We start from the raw sequence: 19,240 nt of genomic DNA on the forward strand, positions 1-19,240 counted from the left end.
ATCAGCCCCTCCCCTATTTGTATACCCAGGTCCAGTTTCACTGTCTTTTTTTCTCTGTTCCCTTTATCAAACTGATAAAGCTTGTTTTCCCATGGCCTGCAGCACTTGCTTTTGTTTGTGTGTCTTAAACTACAGATCTTATCTCTCTTTACCTGCAAACTTATTCTTTCATGGTCTAAAAAAAAATAAAAGGTGAGGGAACAAATGAGATTCTAGACTTTAAAAATGCATGCTGTGAATTAGAAAGCAAGGGAGGCAAAAGTTAACATCACATCCATCCAAAACCTCAAAGCAAAAACAGTTGCTTAAAATAAAAACAGCATTGAAATATCATTAAAATAAAATCCCATCAGAATTTCACCAATTTGAATTTATACTACTTTTCATTTTACAGCTAGAGAGAAAATTGAAAGAAAAAAAGAAGGTATTTTTCAATTTTCCTTTTCCCTGCAACTGCATCCAGATGTCCCTGACTGCTGAGGCAATTCGGAACAGCAACACAGTTCCCAAGAGAGATCCCATAAACTATGCTGCGTACCAGAGGTCATTTTGCAAACTTCATTTATTTACCCTTCAGTCTGCCACAGCACAGAAGTCACGCCTTAATTAGCAGGCTCAGGCAGCAGCGCTGCTGCTCTGCTCCATCCCCTGCTCACCTCCCCCTGCCACACACATTTAATGCTGAACGTGCCATTACCCTGGCTCTGCGTCCGTGCCTCCTTCTGGGACACTTTGTGCTGGTAATGATTGTGAAAAAGACACTAAAGATGTTAAAATATATAGATATATAAAAATACATAAAGAAGGGATCCCGCCGCAGGGATGTGGCAGGACCCGCAGCCTCCCTCCCGCAGGATTGCAGCAGCTCTGCTCTGCCCATCCCCTTGGAGCAGGGATTCTGGAGCCCCAGCACAGCAAAAAAACGCACCTGAGAGCCCAGCAGGCAGGAATCCCATCACATCCTGCTCCCCTCCCCAGGCAGGCTGCTGGATGTCCACAAGGCATCACAAAATTCCACAGCGCGGCTCGGATGCGAGAGAGCCTTTCATTCTTTTGTAAGAGCAAAATCCTAAAACGGCTGCTTAAACTACAAATCACTCCAGTGTGACTCTGCTTCCAGCAGAGTCAGCATTAATCAGCAGTCTGGGGCACTTTGCTCAGCCGTGAAATACAACAGAGTCATTTTAAATGTGACATGGATATGTGCTCGTGCCAAACCACATGAAATATGGCAATTACTGTTCAAGCAATTACCACTATCCCTAGCACTGGAATTAAAAATATAACTAAGATTCTTCTTTTTGAAATGACCTTCTTTCATTATCTTCTCAAAATATGTTTCTTAGCCTTGTTTTAATTCAAGATGCTGAAATCAGAAATGACCAAGCCAGTCCACTCCCAGTCCCACTGCAGGATTTATCTTCCACAGTCCATATACCAGAGACAGCTCTAGATCTGGCAGAACTTTTCTGATGGAGCCACCATCGTGAAACTAAATGGAAAGCAATTTAGCTTTCATTTGAAAATGCATCACTTTTCAGATAATGAATTAAATTCAATTTTATGGAGTCTCAAACCGGAAAGGGGTTTGAGACTCTGGAAACTCTGGAAGGGAACCTTCGACATTCCAGCTGCAAAGAGAAGAAACCTGCAGGAAAATCTCCTGAAAGGACTGTGGTGTGTTTTGACAAAACAAAACCAAAATGTTCCAGCAATTGCAGACCCAGCTCCCATCTGATGCATTGATGGCTGATGCAAATATAGCCTGACCAAACAGGCTTTAACCTGAGCATGTACCTTACAGCCTGATTAAATCTGATTTCTCTAGATCAGATAGAGTGCAATTTGGTACTTCTTTTTGGAATTAAAACAATGGATTAAAGTATGAAAATACTTTTAAGTTTTTCCTGTGCTCTAGCCTCACCCAGCAGTAGGTTGGTTGTTGTTTTGTTTTTTTTAAATAGGAACTTTCTTCATATGTTAAGCATCCCATATCGATGGGTAGTTCAAAATAATGTACAAGTTTTGTCCTATTTTTCTTCTTTAGTTGGGACCCAGTTTATACATTAAAAAATCAAATGGTGCATAGCACTTACAACAGCTCCTAATAAAGCATAATTTGCATTTTAGGGGCTTCAATGGGGCATCACATAGCACTGCAGTGATATTAATTGTTTGTGTTTGTGGTTTCACTTTTGCAGATCTAATCTTAACACTGGATGGATAATAGTGGATAAAGAGCACATTGGAACCAAAAGAGAAATGTCTTTTCTGCTTCATTTTTGATACAAATGTCTGGTTTCCAACTGGCACCAGCTGCACCCATCTGCAACGAACCTAAGATAAGGAGAAAAGAGCTGTCAAATGCATCCTGCCTTCCTTCAACTCTTCTTCCAATCTACATTTTTCAGCAGAAGCAACAGAGCTGAAATCTCAATAATCCTGCTGTCTGTAGCATTAAGAAACCAAAAAAAATATTCATCTCAATCCCATGCCAGTGGAGAAGAACAAAGCCAGCTAAAAGGGCAAAGGATCAGCCTGAATTACACAGGCTCCATGGGCTAGAAACTCGTTTCTTTGTGTGGAGCTGATCAAGAGCCATGGAATACCAGCACTGAGAGGACAGGCTTTTTCACTATGGAGATGAAACAGTATTCTGTGACATTTTTCTGTCAGGGGATCAAACTGGAAGTGCATTTGATTTGGGAAAAAAAAGAATTCTTGCAATTGATATGGATTAGTAACTGTAAGAAAGATGCAATTTTTTGAACCCAATATACATAAGTAAATTGGAAAGTCCGAAACACCTACAAGAAAAATAGCAGTAGGAGAAAAACGAAATTCAAAGAATGTATATTCTGGATTAGCAGGAGAGTTTTGGTTAGGGTCAGGTCTGAATTGCAGTCAGACTCCAGACATTCCCACCTGGAAGGAACAGCTCAGGCCAGGGGCTTTGAGCTCCTACAGAAGATGTGCTGATCCAAACTCTAACAACCCTTCCAATTCCAAACATCCTTCAGCTGCATCTACCCAAGGGTCACGGCCTCAGCAGGCACATGGACTCCTGGATCTAGAGCTGGCTCACTGACCTTGGCTCTCTGAGGCAGGTTCATCATGGTGTCTGGTTTGAAGTCGTTCTTGTTCTTCCTGCACAGCACGGCGGTGATGATGATGATGATGACGGTGACCACGGCGATGGGAGCCAGCACAGCTGCGATGATCCACAGGTTGTTTGGGGGATTCTTCACCACAGCTGCAGAAAAAGGCAAACCAACATGGGTAAGATTAGCTGGGCAAGGTTCCTGTTGCTCCCAGCCTTCAGTTGCCCCATGTAGAAATTTGTACAAAAGCACTGTAAGTAATCTAGCTTTCTATGCAAGGGAATACCCTTGTATTACTTTAAAAGTTAAAAAAAAAGGATAAATCAGCAACATTGTTGAATTCACAAATCCCTGGGCTCCCTTCTCTTAGTTTTAAGTTACCTAGTTACATGCAAAAGCCAACATCCACTCCAAAGTCAAGATAGATGCCATATAAGCTATCCCTCCAATGGTTCATTTAAACAATAAACAAACAAAAGGTGCAAGTAATGCATCCTTAACTATTTTTCAAACACAAACCCAGCTTAGAGCAAATCACCTTAGCATCTGTGTTAAAAGAGTGGAGTTCATACATGGTGTCAAAGACTGACTGGCTCAGCAGGAGCAAACTGGCAGAGCTTTTTAAAAAACAATGAAACCAGCTTGAATAGTTATCATCAATATCAATATCAATAAGATGCTTCTCTGGTGCTCTAGAAATAATTTATCATAGTTAAGGTCAAAAAGAATTCTTCATTTCTGAAAGAGTGGAAATAATGAGGTTGGAAAGAGCCACTTGCAGATGTATTAAAGATGGCTTAAGGAAAAGGGTACGTTTCAGAAATGCAGTGATGCAAAAACATCCTAGATTCCATTTCATCAGAATAACCTCCCTGAATATGAACCTTCAATTTTTTCGCACGTAAGAGATCCTCCCATGACACATTCCCAGCTCTCTCATTTCATTCTGGAAAAACAATCAGACAACCTCCTTATAATGCTGAACTTAATTGCAGTGAAATATTTAGTGGATTTCCCCACGATATTGGTGTTTATTTTGCTGTGGCACTGGTTATTGGTGTGGGCAGGCAATGCTGGGAACACCAGCACAAAGCAGCCGCTCCCATTTCCTGAGGGACCGGAGCTTTCAAATGTCATTGAGCTTATGAGCTGTCAGAGGCACTCAGCATCTCTCAGGATCAGACTTCAAATGCAAACCAGCTTGTTCTGCAGCAGTCATTAGGAACTCCTCAGTTCTCCAGCTGGAATCCTGGCTGGAGCCTGTTCTCTTTGTAGATTTGTGACTTTTTGCAAAGCCAGTGAAGTTTGTTGGGTGATGTAGGAACATTAAGCTCAGAGCCGGAGCACAAGGATGCAAAAAGGCCAGGTTGGAGACTTTCAGGGTCCCCTTTCAACAGACTCGCAGAATTCTTAATTATTGACTTTGACATTTAGTTTGGGGATGAAAGGGCTGTGGGGAAGGAAAGGGGATCTGAATTTTAACAAATAACAGACACTTTAATTATAGACTGCTGCTGTGGAAGCAGCAAACAATGGTTGAAAAATGATATTTATTCCTTCTAAGCGAAGCAGAGGAAATGATGATCTTATGGCTAATAGGATAGACATTTAGGAGTCCTAATTTACATCTTTAATTCATTTACCAGACTCCAATGTGACCTAAAGTCAACCCACATTTCACTTGACTCAGTAAGACTTCAGTGGAATTTGAAACAAGCCTTTCATTCTGTTGTAACTCAATCTCTGGCTCATAACACAGGAACATCCATATTTTGTGTTATTATTAGTCTATCTTGTTTAACCCAGCCATGAGCTCCTGAGGGTACATGTCTTTTCTTACAGTATTTTGGGACAGAACTTTTCATTCTGCTAGAACAGAAATTATAATGAGCAAAAATGAAATCCACACAGACTATTTTCTGTGGCAATACAAAGACAGACTGCAAATAACCGTGTCCAAAGGGAAAGAAATTGGGTTTTTTCCCATAATAAGGCATAAAGATGGAATCATCTCCTACATTTCAAATACTTTGCTTCCAGAATCTTCGGTACCTCAGGTCACATTTTCAGTTTCTGTATATTCTCTTTTTACAGTGTTCTATGCATACGTGGCTGGTGTGAAAATCTACAGATGAGCAAGGCTGCCTTATCAGACCATGGAAATACAAAGTTAGATGATCAGCAGAAGACTCCACAATTGCCTAAATACCTGCATAAATATAAATCACATCACTGCACAAAGAGCTAGGAAGCTGCTGTATCCATGTCTTCCTTAGTAAAAAAATACATTAAAGAAATATTCTCATGGAAAACAAAATTACTTGGAATTTAAATGCTGGGATTTATGGAATGGAGATCCTTGGGTTCAACTGAATTAAAATCAGTAGCAGACCATGATCAAGTCAAGGATCAGATACAGTACAGGGTGCATTTTCTGGGAATTGTATCATATTTCTGTCTTCCTACTCAATCCTGGGTTTATGGATGATATAAAAATTACTTATTACAGTGGTCTCTTCTTTTCCTCTCATTATTTTATGTAATTATTTCTGTTTCACCACTCCTGCAGGCAGATATAAGGGACACCCATTTTATGTGCTGTTTCACCAGTAAGGAGATCCACTATATAATTTTGATTCCTTCTGAAGAAATACTTTGGCACTTTGTACATGGGTTTGTACACTGAGCTGTGAACTGCATGAAAAAACACACCAAGCTTCACCACAGGTTTATGACTATGGGCCATGCATATAGGAATAGCTAAAAAAAAACCCCACAAAAATTAAAGAAACCTGTGTCCACAATCACTCAGTAACTGATGAAGGTCTTGAAAGAGAAATTTGAAAACACTTTGCTTTTCAAGAATGGATCATTTTTTGGCCATGTTATTCTGAATGATACTATCATATCTTGAATCAGAAAGCTGCCCATATGCACAAGTAGCTCTTTTCAACTTCACTTTTCTGATTTGTGTCTTAACAATATCTTTAACAACCATGTTATTTTCTGGGTGAAAATTATTATTAAAAAAAACAATACCTTTGAGATAGAAAGAATCTATCTCCACATTATTTTGATCAATTCAAAAATAAGGGACATCTTAATAGCCACCACATTTTACTTTTTTTGGCCAAGTTATATGAACAGCAACTTTGCCCCATTAGTCTGTGGTGTCATGGTTTCACCAGCAGCAGAATTAATTCTGACTTCCCACAGTGAAAACTGTGGAAGTTCAAGCCTCAACTTTCAGCTCATGGAATAAAACAATGATTAAACATGGAATTTTTGAAAGGACTCTTACGATCAGCTTGGACTTGGATGACGTAGCCCAGGGTCAGGGCCATCCTCTGGGAGTCAACTGTACTCAAAATTTTGGCAGCTGCAGTGCCCAGCAAAGGCTTCCCATTGTATAAAGTGTAATATGTCAGTTCAGCTGGCTCCTTGGGTCCTGGAATACGCTGAATTTTTACCATCTTTAAGGGAAATAAAATGAATTAATAAATAAGGAGAGAAAGAGAAATAAACTGTGCTCGCATTATACCACAGCAAAACTTGCCAGGAGCTGCTTGCAGGCAGTGCCCACAGGGAACTCCTTCAAGATCTCCCAAAAGCATAAGCTCCATGCAAATATTCTCATAGGATCAGAGCTTCTCCCCTTCAGAGCCTAGGATGCTAAATCAGTCAGTCAGAGAATTTTTCTTAATTTTTCTTAAAGCTTTTCTTAAAAAATAATTAAGCATAATCCTAAGGTAAAACCCTACACTAAGAAAAGCGTTCAGTAAAGAGGAAAGGACCAAATTTTTGGACATTACAGTCCTTTGTAAAGGGAGAATTCTTATAATCTGTTCTAACACTGAAAACTATACTTTACTGACATATTGAAGTTCAAAAACAGCCTCACATTTCCCTTCTATACTAATTATTTTTTTGATATAACAGGTTGATAAGAAAGGAATCTTGCTTTTCCCATTTTATTCTGTAGAACACTGTCAGAATTTTTCCATTGTACCTCTAACTTTTCTGAGAGTGGAGAAAGTGTCAAACATTTCTAACGATGAGAAGAAAAAGCAGTTTTGTGATTCTTCTCCATTATGTTATGGACTAAAATTTTACAAAGGTTCACACTTTTGGCAAGTAAAATGTGTTCCTTCTTTTAAATTCTTTCAGTGGAACAATATAAAGAATTGTGTGAGCAAATGGGAAATATAATAACTTGGGTTTCTACCTTATAACAAACAACTCTTGAAAAACATAGTTTAATTTTTTTTTAAATAACTAATTTTTGAAGACTGAAGAAGAAATGTCTTAATTGCCCATAGCATCGGTTGGCTTAATTGTTGAGAAAACAAAATATGATCAGTTCAAAATACTGAATGCAAAATGCTGTAAATAAATAGAAGATGATTAATAAATTACTCAGGTCTGAAGTCCCTACTTCATGACATGATCTGGGGCCACATGATTTGATGACTAACTGCATAAATAAAGGCTGCTTCTTGCATTTTTTTCCAACAAAAAGAAAAAAATATATATAAGTTCTAGCTTTGAGTTACCTAGGAAACTTCCATCATGAAGAAAAAACTTGGAGCTCTTCATTATGCTGAATGTGCTAAAATATGTACTTTGTACCAATCCTCATAGCAACCAGAGAGAAAATATTTATGAACACTGATTAACTAATGATGATTTCTGGAGGATGACAGGCATGCCAACACGGCTGGCAGCAGAAAAAGGCACAATTAGCAATGCCAGGCATTCTGCCCTCGCTGCTTTGATATCCACGAGAAACACAGGAAAATTTCAGCCAAGAAATTAAGTTAGACACGTCTTTTACAGGAAATTGAAGCAGGACACATGCAAGCAAAGCACTTTTTTGAACACAGCTCCTTTGAGCACCTGCACGGTGTAGCTGCCCACGGTCGTGGCACGTCTGAACCGCCTTCCCTGCTGGTGGGACATCATGAACAGCGGGGCCAAGCGCTGCTCCATCAGTCTGGCAAAGCTCTGGTTGTTCAGCCCCAGCAAAGCAATATCAACCCCTTGGATGACTGTGGGAAGGGAGAAAAAAACACATGTCAGCACTTCATGCACGGCCAGGTGAAGCAGCACGGGGTCTGTGGGACGGTTTGGGACGGGAAGAAAAATACCTGGATGTTGTTATTCCCTCTCAGTAATTCCCTGTGGGGATATAACTTCTGTTTCAGTCCCTGCACTGCTCATTTCAGATAATATCAGTGATGTTTCAGAGAGTAAAAATCTCAAAATACCATTTCTAGGCCTTCAGTTTACCAAAATGGCTCAGGGGAGCATCTACTCTATGATCTTCAGTGTAAAAATTAGGTTCAAACCTATTTGAGAGCTGATGGATTTATGCTTATTGCCAGATATTCTCATTATCCAGTTCCTATCCTGAGAATTTGAACTCTGAAGTTTGGATTTTGTACAGTCTCAAACAAAATATCCTGTTTGAGAGCACAGAAACCTGAATAAACATTTCTGAAGTATAAATGAATGCAAGATTTAAAAGACACTGGATTCTAAAGTTCAAAAACAGTGATAAGATATGCTGATTCAATTGATACATATGTATGGTTTTTACAGTATTATTTCAAAAAAGTCTTCTGGGATCTTCACCAGGATCTTTTTGAAAACAGTTTCCATTGTAACATCAATAACAATCCATCACAGAGAGTGCACAGAGGCAAGAAATGGAGTATCAGGTTCACAGGGTCCATACTGGGAGGAGCTGTACCACTCCCTTCATAATCTCTGCATAAATTTATGTTTTATTTCAAATTTATGAAAAGATGGAACTGGTACCAAGTCTATTTCATGTCAGAGACCTTTGTTCTTGCTCTCCTGAGCATTAAACAATTCCAGGTACAGACACACCAACTAGAAAGGCTCTGGTATCACTCAAAGGTGTCTGAGGGAAAGGGTCTCTTTCTTGCCCAGGTGTCATTTCTGAAGTCAAAGTGATTGTGCATGAGAATGTGGCACCTGTGAAACAACTTGATAAAAGAAGTATTTTGAAGCCTAAGAGCTTCAAGTGAAACATTCAAAAAATCTAAAACCCTGGACCCAGATAGTCAGCAAATCATAACAAAGTTTCTTGCTGTTAACAGCTTCACCTTTGTTCCAGAGTTATGTCTATGTGTCTCTTTTGATTTCAGATTTAAATCCATGTCCCAGGGTCTTGAAAAAGGAAAAAAAAAAGTGTCTATTTGTGTCTCAAAACTCTCAGAAAGTGCTATAAACTCTGAGGTGGGTGTTGGTCACTGGAGATGTCACTGCTCAAGATGATCAATCACTGATGCCCCAGAGTGGCAACGAGTACATTTGCCCAGCTGAAGGCAGGTTCAGTGGGCAGCCACTTATTTCTGTGTAAAATTGCTGCACTGCTGTGTTCATACAAATGAGCACTAAAAATTATTACCTGGAGTGCCTGGAGGAGGGAAGGACATTAGAAAGTACCTGTTATCACCCAGTAGTCTCTAGTTGATTCCGAGACATCAAGGTTTGGATACTCCAAAGCTTTAAAAATAGAAGATTAAATTATTCCATAATATTCCAACATCCTACACATTATGCATCCCAAAACTGGCTACCCAGACAGCAACAAATAAAACTGAACTATGGCCCAAAAGGAGATCTAGAGCATAATTTTCAGAGTAACAATTTCTCTTCTGTCTGAAAAAGGGCACCAGGTGTAAACAGAAGAAGCACTGCCATACAAAGTAGAACATATATCTCCTGTTGCCAAAATACTGGCTGGGACAGAGTCTGGGATGAAGCCCAGGAATGCCCAGAATCAAGAAGGATAGGTAAGAGGTGAAACAGGTAAAATTCATCTCTGCTGCTTTCTCCCCTGCAGAAAACCAGATGAGATTCCATGATGATTCTGGATTAATCTTTACATAGCCCAGACCATAGTTTTAGCCTAAAATAATAAGAAAATACAGCAGGGTCAGACTCCACGTGGATTGCAAATGAGACTAACAAAACTGCCAGCACACCTCCGAGCGTGGTGCTCTCGCTGTGCACCACCCAAGGCATCCCCACCATATGTGTGTGCATCTGTGAGAAGCTGATATTTGCTGTTGTGATGCCTTTTGTTAGCTCCTCCATCTCCAAAGTGCACTAGGCTGTAAAGCTCAATATGCTGCTAATTCATTACACAGCTCAGGGTTTGCTCAATAGATTAATACCGGGAACTTCATTCAGAAAACATCTGTGCTCTGCACATTGATAGGCTGCTACGGAGTCACCTTGATTTTTACACCCCAAAGTGACTTGGAATAGTAAACATTGCAAAGGATTTGATTGTGCAGCTGCTTTTGAGGAGGATTTCACATCGTGCCCTGAGCTGTGCATTTCCATGACAGACTGCAAAGGCTCTGGAGGAGCCACTGGAGCCTACTGGGAAATAACATGCTCGGAGAACAACCTCAATATTTGTTTGATAAACTGAGACAACTACACTTCCACATGAATAAGCATCAAACACTCCTCAAAGAAAACATTTTCCAGACACACTATCAGTCTGGAGCCGTAAACACTGGGCGTGCATTAAGTTCATGAGTTTGCAGTACAGCTGCTGCACTGGGAATAAAACCAAGAGCTCCAAAATGAAATATAAGCCACTAGTTGTTAAAGGAACACTTGCTAAAGACTTTATCAGATCTGTTCATCATGTGTGGGGATCAGCAGAGAACTGCAGTACCACACGAGACTTGCTGTGTGACAAATGATTTGCACAGCTCCTGACTACCAAGCACATCCCTGTATTGCCTTTGTGAGAAGCACCACAATCATCTTCCTGTGCAAAAGGCCTCCTATTTTGGAGGCCAAACACTTGAACTGAGCATAGCCAGCATCAAAACTTCCTCCACCTTTCTCCTTGTGCTCGTGGATGGCTCCTGAAGACATGTCCTGAGCACAGGGCATCCACCTACCATAGAAAAGAGCCTGTCTGATGAGGAATGGGGGACATCCCTTCCAGGTCCATGACCACACTCATTATCAACAGCCTCTCTCTCTCTCTCTGCCTCCTCTTGCCTGTGGAAAGACTCTATGAAAACACAAGCCCACCTTGAGATGTGTCTCTTACCCCATGACGGGAACTCTGATTCGAAAGTTCACCAACACAGTGCAAGAGCTTACAGGGCAGTTTCACATATTTGTATCCAAATATTGTAATTTGATAGGCAATGCCTCAAGAACAGCATACAAACCTCCTTTCCCAAAGATCTGCAGGGTCACCTAAGTTAGCTGTGATTCCTGACTGCCTCACAGCAAGGAGAAACCACTTATCCCACAGAAGTCACTGATGAATAATTGTACCATGTCATTTCTCTGCTGTTGGGGCTGTTTGCAAACAAAATGGACTGACAAAAAGGAAAAAAAAGGCAATTTTTGTTTTCCCCAGTGCTCACTTTCCAGCAGTCTGCTTCTGCACTGATGTACCCAGCACGTTCCTGCCTCTTCTCACAAACACACAACTCCAGTCTGCAGCCAGCTTAATGTTACACATCACATTTACAAAGCAGATTAAACAGAAACCCCCATAATCGAGTGTCTTGTCCCTTTAATCACTTTAAAGAAATTAGCAGGCAGACTCAGTGAGCACACACACCACAGGGGCTGCCCACACCCTCTCTGTACCTCAGAGCCTTCACAGCAACTGCAACGCAAGAAAACTGTCGATGCCAAAGTGCTCACACCATGTGTAAGCTGAGGATGCTGCTCAGAAAATGCAACAACAACTTTCTAAAATAGAAGCACAGATGGAGCTCACCCCACCACCCAAAAACACACTCACAGCCTGATCCCAGCCCAGCAACCACCAGGGCTGATGATTCCATGGAAGCAGAGGGCAATGCTGAAGCTAAAGTTCATTTAGTGATGTGCTAAGCATTCCTAAAATGAAGACTATGGGGCCTTTTGTGCTTTGCTTTTCACAAAACTAAAATTTTATTTTGTTTGAAACCTGGCACAGGAATTTATTTTTTTTATTAATGACAGTTTATATATGTTTTTCCTTAGTTTTTTTGGCCAGCATTGCTAGAGGCCAAAATAAACAGGGGGAAAAAAATAATCATCTAATTCCTCCCACCACCTTTTTTTTTTTTAGCAAAATACAGTTTGAAAAATAGCCAGAAAATCTACCTATAATCCCTGATCTTGACAACAAAACCAAATTGTGGTGCTGGCTAATCTTGATGCTGGGAAGCACATACTTACATTCAGCAATGGTGAGAGGTGGGTAGGTGAGGTAGAAACCCACCAGCTCAGCTGACAGCTGATTAAGAAGGTTGCTGGAAATAGTGCCATTTAGAGTTGTGCTTTGATTTTTCACTACATAAAACAGAGTGACAGCTTGGGAGACGTTGGAGGTGTTCAATATCTGAAACAGAGGCAAAAAATAATGTGATGCTGTGGTTCAGCTCATTAAAAAAAACCACAAAAAAAAAACCAAAACACCAAGGCAGAGCAAAGAAACTGGGGAAATGTTAACCTGAAGAATGGACTACCTACATCTCATTCAATTTTACTTGTGTGATACTTTAATCTCTGCTTTAGCACTTGCAGGGTTCCTGGAGGACAGCAGAAGGCAGATAAGGTGCAGTCAAGACTGAAAATGTTTTCCCCTGGTTTCCCCAGGAAATGTGGATGAGGGAGAGGATGCTTATCAGAAAAATCATCCAGTGCTTGATTCAGAGAAATTTTCCTGTTTATCTTGCTGTCTTTGCTGCCTTCCTACTGCTTGTTTCTAGACCCACATATTTTCAGTATGAAATTAAGGGATATCATATCTTTCTGTTCCTAATATCATTTGAATTCCTGCTCTCCTATCCACTCTAGCTCAGTGCCAGTCTCTTCCTGAACCCAAATTTGATTACTACATTTTGAGGACCCAAGTACTGGATGAGATTCTCAAACACCAGGAACAAAACCCACAAGTTTTCTTGGAAAACTTATGCCCAAGGGCAAGAGGGATGGGGTTATTTGGCTACTGATAGGTAGGCCAAACAGCATTCATAAATGTTTTTTAAATACTCCATTTTTATGGTTTGGATCATCAAGTTAAAAGAAAAATCATGGTGTAAAAAAAAGCTTCAGAAGAGCCCAAGATCAGACCAAAAGTTTGCCTAGCCAATGTCCACTTACAAATGTCTGGAGCAGAGGGTTGGAGAATTAGCACAGGACAAGAGGAATAAATGGCTTTCAACGGTGTGAGATTAACCCATAGCTATGTCAGAGCCATAAATCTTATGCCTGGGTTTAAAAAGGGTTGATGACTTTTTATTCCATATCCTTGGCCAAATGTTTTTTGTAATTTACGTATTTTTTCCTCCACTTACATCTGGACACCTTTATCACACAGTATGTGAAAGGATGCTTCTTTTCATTTAAATCTGAGTAGCTCTGTTATGGGAAACTCAAAGTGACAGCTCCTGATTTACTACAGTGCTCATGGCTGGAGAGATATGGCCAGTTTCATTTCTCCTTGTATGGAAGATGCTTCATGCCTTTTACCCACCTTCCCTCTACTCTCCTAGGGCAGCAATGCCTTTTCTGGACTGGCTCTGTCTGCTCCAGAACTGTTCCCCAGTTTTCAATTAATCTAAAGCCCTCATACAATGTTTTGTTGCACAGACTTAATCTTTTGCATGATACTGGAATGCCTTCAGAAAAATTTATCATGAAGATCACACCCTTGAGCCTCTTGCTTCCCAGCTTATATGTTGCCTCCAGAACCTCTATCCTATCTCTCCTTAAATTGGCAATACCCACAAAAACAGCCACTACCTTCTTCTAGGGCTCTTTCCAAAACTGCTTAGGTGCTTTGTGAGATCTGCCACTTCCACCACAAGCAAGTTAGGCACCATGGAGTTCCCCTCAATGTCTCAGGTTCAGCTACTGAAAAGCTTGATAATTGCTTTACCTATTGTGGTGGGCCCTCCCTTGCCCTGTGCTTTGCTGCCTCTCTGAACTCCTCCAGTTTGAACAGAAGCTCACATGAAACAGCATCAAAATAACTAAGCAGAGTGCTGATGGCAATTTTTTTCCTTCTGAGGAACACAATCTATACATGGTTTTATCATAAATCAAAAATATACCCATAATATTGCCCAGAGGATCATTTCTTTATTGCTGAAGTATGGCATAGAGTATAAGAGTGTTGGCCCATTCTACATTTGAAGGTGTGTAAAAATGAGACCCTTTGTGGTGAATTTGTGCCCATGAGTGTGAAACTGAAATGCATAGCAAGAGAAAGAAATCTATTCCATTATTTCACATCTTTAAAACAACTGTGCCTAGCACCATCTTCTTACCTGAATAGCCTCTCTGAAAGCAGCTAATGTGTCAGAATAACATGTTCAATAAAAACATAAATTTCGAAAGCTCTGTTTTTATACTTGGAATTTCATTTATATGACAGAACTGCAAAGAGTAAAACTCCAATTCATGAAAAGCAACAGCCTTCTATAAATCAAGTTTTCCTGCAATGCATAAAACAATCTTATTGCAGATGAAAACATAAACTTCCCTCCACAGTGGCTAGCAAAGGCACTGTGTTGGAATAAAAACATAAACATGGCAAAGAATAACCAGGAGGGTTTGGCAACGGGCACTGGCAAAGCTCCTGACACCGTACCTGAACAGTTAAGTTGTTGCTGGTGTTGAGGACCTTTCTTTCAGCATCCTGAAATGCCCTTTGGAGTCTCTGTTCCATGGTCTGAACAAATTTGCATGACTGAATATTGTCAGTTTGACCCACAAACTGCAGCTCTGTAAAAAGGAAGGCATTAACATGTGGACAAAGTATTCTCAGTTGCAGCACCAAGAAAAAAATGATCAATTTACACATTAAGTGGGTGAAAATAATTCCACTTCAGGAACTGCACTAAATTAGCCTTAATTAAGACAAAATGTAAGAATTAAATTGCATTATTAGAGCTGATACTCTCCACAAACAAATGGAGATTGCTTCTGCAATGATATATATGATGGTAGGGCCTGTTCACTGTGCATATTCTTGCTCAGAGCCAGGAGCAAGCAAAGTCATTCCAAAAGACAAGTTATAATCTTAAATCTTGCAGGTCATTTGGTCCTGAAAAATATTATCAATCATAATAGTGATTCTGTTTTATTTTCACTCTAGGAAAAATGCACTTAACTTTAACTGCAGTAAGTATGGGTATACAAACATTGTAAGCACGTATGCAAGAAATATTTTTTATCATTTAATACATCATTTCAGAGCACTCTGTGCTCACCTAGCCTGCAATGACTCCGCACTGATGCTTGCTGCCACCTCCCCTTAATGCCTTTTTGGGACTACCTAAAAACAGAGGCCAGGCAAAACTAAGGGAATTAAAAGCAGTTCTATTTATTGAAGGGCCTTCAGGTACATTTTGGGCAGACAAAGTTCCCCCAGGGGCTGCACCCAAAAAGGACAACGGGTCACAGTTTTTCACACTTTTATAAGTTTAGTCCATTTGTATATTGGGGGTTAATCTTCCAATTACAGCTCCAGGTGATGAAGTTATTTACCCCAAGTTTGCTCCCTCCAGCTCACTTTTGTTTGCATTTCCCAGGGCCTGAGGCAGTGAGGTGTCCTGGATTCCCAGGCCAGGAGGGGAATTGTTCTGTCTGACCAAACTGGGAGAACAGCAGCTAACACTCTATATGGACTTTAGAGGTATACACTAAAGAATTGCAGGATTACAAATATATGCAAAACATAAAAGCTAAAATCCTGGGGCATCACCCTCACAGCAGTGCCCGCAGCCCTGGCAGCAGAGCACTGGGAAGGGCAGGGTTGCCCACAGGAAAGCAACACCTGAACCTGATGCCTTGAGTTTTAACTTTCACATTTTCCAGACTCTGCACTGCATTAGTAACTCTGAACTCCACACAAAGTGTTCAAGTTCTCCTCACAGCTCAGGCACACACAACAATCCTTCTCCAGCCCCACAACCAAGGACACCGTGGCAGCTCCGGGCCCAAAAAGCACAAGCAGCAGGGAATTGAGGAGAGCAATCTGGGAGGATGGGACTGCATCACCTGCAGCTGCAATTGGGCAATTAACCCCAATGTGGAAATGGACCAGAACCTATCAAAGTGTGAAACTCCTGCCCCAGGGCCCATCTTGGCTCCATCTTGGCTGGATCCTCAGCCAGGCTCTTGAATTACTCAAGGTGCATCCTTTGATACTTTAATATTAAAGATGCTAAAAAACAGGTTTAAAAAAGGAGCTAAGGTGATCCTTAGCCACTTTATTCCTTTAACACTGCCTAGCCTCTGTTCTAGGTACCTCTGTGGCCATCAAACCCAAAGCAGAGCCGTGGCCCAGAGAGTCCTGGGCACTGTTCCATGAGCTCACGGCCGGGCCGGGCAGGGCAGGCCTCGCTCACCCGTCTTCAGCTGGAAGTGGTAGGCAGGCAGGGGCTGCCAGGGCAGGGCCAGGGCCACCACAGCCTGCAGGTGTGGCACGTGCTGCTTCATGTCTGCCGTGGCGTTGCCGATGCCGTAGGCGAGCAGCTTCTCAGTGACCGCAGCCGGCGTGAAAACCAGCCTGCCCCTCGTCACGTAGTAACCAACCGTGAGGTTACTCGACTGCTCCAGGATTTCCACCTAAAACACACAGGGAAGAACGTGCTTTTGTTATTTTGCTCGCAGCCCAGCCAAAGTTTGATGGGGTTTCTCACCCTGAATATGCGTCCCTTGCAGGTTTTTATCCTGTAATCCCCAGTGTAGGATCAATGTCATAGCAGACACGGTATGAGCAGAAGTGCTCAGAGGGTTTTAGGCTCAGCTCATGCAGCATGGGCTCCAAATTGAAGGAGTGCAGAGCTGCCACCACAGCTGCAAACCTCCAGGTTGGGCTGAGCCTTCGTTCGTGCACAGACACTGGAACATTTTACATATGCATGGAAAAACACAGAGAGCTACTGATAGTAAAAGATTTTAAAATCATAGAAAATTTGGGGAGTTAGGAAGAAAGTTAGGCTTGGCAAGCCCTGGGAAAAGTGTTAAAAGTAGGCCCTGGGCAATGTTAGGCCTTGTGCTTGCTAAGATCATGTGAAACTGCTCCTGTGTAGTCAGTATATGATAAATGATACAATTGTTAGATGTGATTAGATATAATTATTGTTTAAAGAATCATGAGGAACAATGTTAGGGGTTTGAGGGGGATCATGAGAAATCCATGCTTGGGTAAAATCAATGTATACAATAGAACAATGTAAGTTTAATAATTAATATATAAGTTATGTAACGATAGATAATAAAATATGTTCAGCTCAAAACCAAGGTTGGTCAGATTTGGGTTTGTGTACCCCTGACACCCAAAGCTCTTTAATAAAACACCTTCATATAATCATTCTGTGACTGTGTTCCTGAATGCTAACACTACCCCATGCCTGAAGCTCATGGCTTCCTGAGTGTTTCTGCCATTGCAGGTTCACAGACAGATTTTTGAAGGACTAAAGCTTCCAATATTTGATTGGGCTGTCTCTTATCTCCTGTTCTGTACTGTCCCAGATGGCTGAATCTATGAGTGGACCTATACGAGTGGAAATGCCAAACCACAAGAACAGACAGTGAGTCAAAACGTGAGCTGAGTTTTACCTCAAAATTCTGCATTTTCCAAAACGTTTTACCCCTGGAACTGGTCCTCCTCACTAAGTTTTAGCTGGTTTCCTCTGTTAGAAGGCAGCTCCTCTCAAGTTTTCAAAAAGGTGGGGGATGAAACCTGGCAGCTTTCATAGCTGCTGCCAAGGAACACACATTTCCCAGACTCACTGACATCCTCCACACTTGCAGCAATAAAGCATGAGGACCAAAGTCAACTTGATGACCTCTGTTTTGAGAAAAATTACTTTTTGCCTTCCCAGAGGTTTGGCTTAACAGCACAAACCCCAGCCTAAGGGCAGAGGAAATTGTGTCCCAAGGAAAAGGGCAGCCCTCCCGAGCCTGCTCTCACACACAGCAGTGCAGAGGCTCGTGCAATTTAGCTGCAAGGTGAGATGAACACATCCACCTCCATTTATTTTCAGTGAGATGTGCTTTCTCCCTGCTCAGGCTTCTTGTCCCTGTGAAATTGCACCTGTCAGGTACTGGGTTTTCAAAGCAGGGGGTGGACTGACAGCAGTGACATCCCATTTACCAGCCCTGCTCTTGCCATTGATCCAGGCTAAGCACAGCAGCACTTGGCTGCCCTGAGGAGAATTCACTCCTGAGCTGCAGGGAGAAGAGGAAACTGCTGTCAGTAGTCATTTCCCAGAGCACACTAAAAAGAAGTTTGCATTTCTCTCTTCTTCATCAAATAAGCCGCTAAAAGCTTTGCAGTATTCCCTGTATTTTTAGAGACCAGGGTGGGTGCCACCTCTGTCTGCTCTCTGTAGTCATCTCAGTGCTCCCCTTCAAGAGGCTTCCTGCATCCAGAGACACCACTGGAGCTGCAGCCAGCTGTGATTCTTTGGTGGGGGAGCTGTTCTGGTGAAATCATGCATGGAAAGCCCAGCACGCTTACCTGAGCGCTGACGTTCTGGTTGAAAGCTTGTCTCAGCACTTGGTTGAGGCCTTTTCTCACACTCTCCCTGAAGGCATTGCTGATCATCATCCTCCTTGTGTTCAGAAACAGAACTGTGGAGCAACAAAAGCCACAGGGTGGTCTGAGACATCACCACGCTCCTGTTTGCGTTCTTTAATTGTTTTACATGGGGCTGGCTGTGCAGGGATCATCAAAGCAGCTTGGATTAGCAGCAGCTCCAAAGACAAGAACTGCAGGGGCTCAGCAGCTCCTGAGTTCCCTATTCATCCCATGGCAATAGCCCATTGTTTCCATGCTTCCAGAGCAAGGTCTAACAAATGCAGTTTCTTTAGCAGCAACAAGAAGTCTCTGCCACGCTGCCTCTCCAAGGAGGCACGAGGCCACTGGCTGCCTGAGGACAGACTGGCACAGCATCCCCAGGGGACTGAGCCAGAGCTGCACAGGCAAGCTCCACATCTTCATGGCCACAGTTACATAAAAGAAATCTGCTGCTCCACTGTTACAATTATTTTCTGTTTAGGCAGCATTTGTATGCTTTCTTTAATAAACCTATCACCCTCTTCTTTTGCTCTTA

At 41.7% G+C, this 19,240-nt stretch overlaps 1 protein-coding gene across 1 annotated transcript in view; it reads right to left on the minus strand.

Annotated features, from left to right (window-relative positions):
• The window catches only part of KIAA1549L (KIAA1549 like), a 126,833-nt gene that overhangs the window by 47,853 nt on the left and 59,740 nt on the right, over window positions 1–19,240 (minus strand). Inside the window, exons 4-11 of the mRNA XM_015631448.3 lie at window positions 18,646–18,758; window positions 16,526–16,745; window positions 14,764–14,897; window positions 12,345–12,507; window positions 9,576–9,635; window positions 7,998–8,149; window positions 6,403–6,574; window positions 3,090–3,253 (exon numbers count right to left, since the gene is read on the minus strand). Of these exons, the coding sequence (XP_015486934.1) occupies window positions 3,090–3,253; window positions 6,403–6,574; window positions 7,998–8,149; window positions 9,576–9,635; window positions 12,345–12,507; window positions 14,764–14,897; window positions 16,526–16,745; window positions 18,646–18,758 (1,178 nt within the window). The remainder of the gene's footprint in view (window positions 1–3,089; window positions 3,254–6,402; window positions 6,575–7,997; window positions 8,150–9,575; window positions 9,636–12,344; window positions 12,508–14,763; window positions 14,898–16,525; window positions 16,746–18,645; window positions 18,759–19,240) is intronic.

Source organism: Parus major, chromosome 5 (genome assembly GCF_001522545.3).
Source record: "Parus major isolate Abel chromosome 5, Parus_major1.1, whole genome shotgun sequence".
In the NCBI taxonomy this organism is placed as follows: Eukaryota; Metazoa; Chordata; class Aves; order Passeriformes; family Paridae; genus Parus; species Parus major.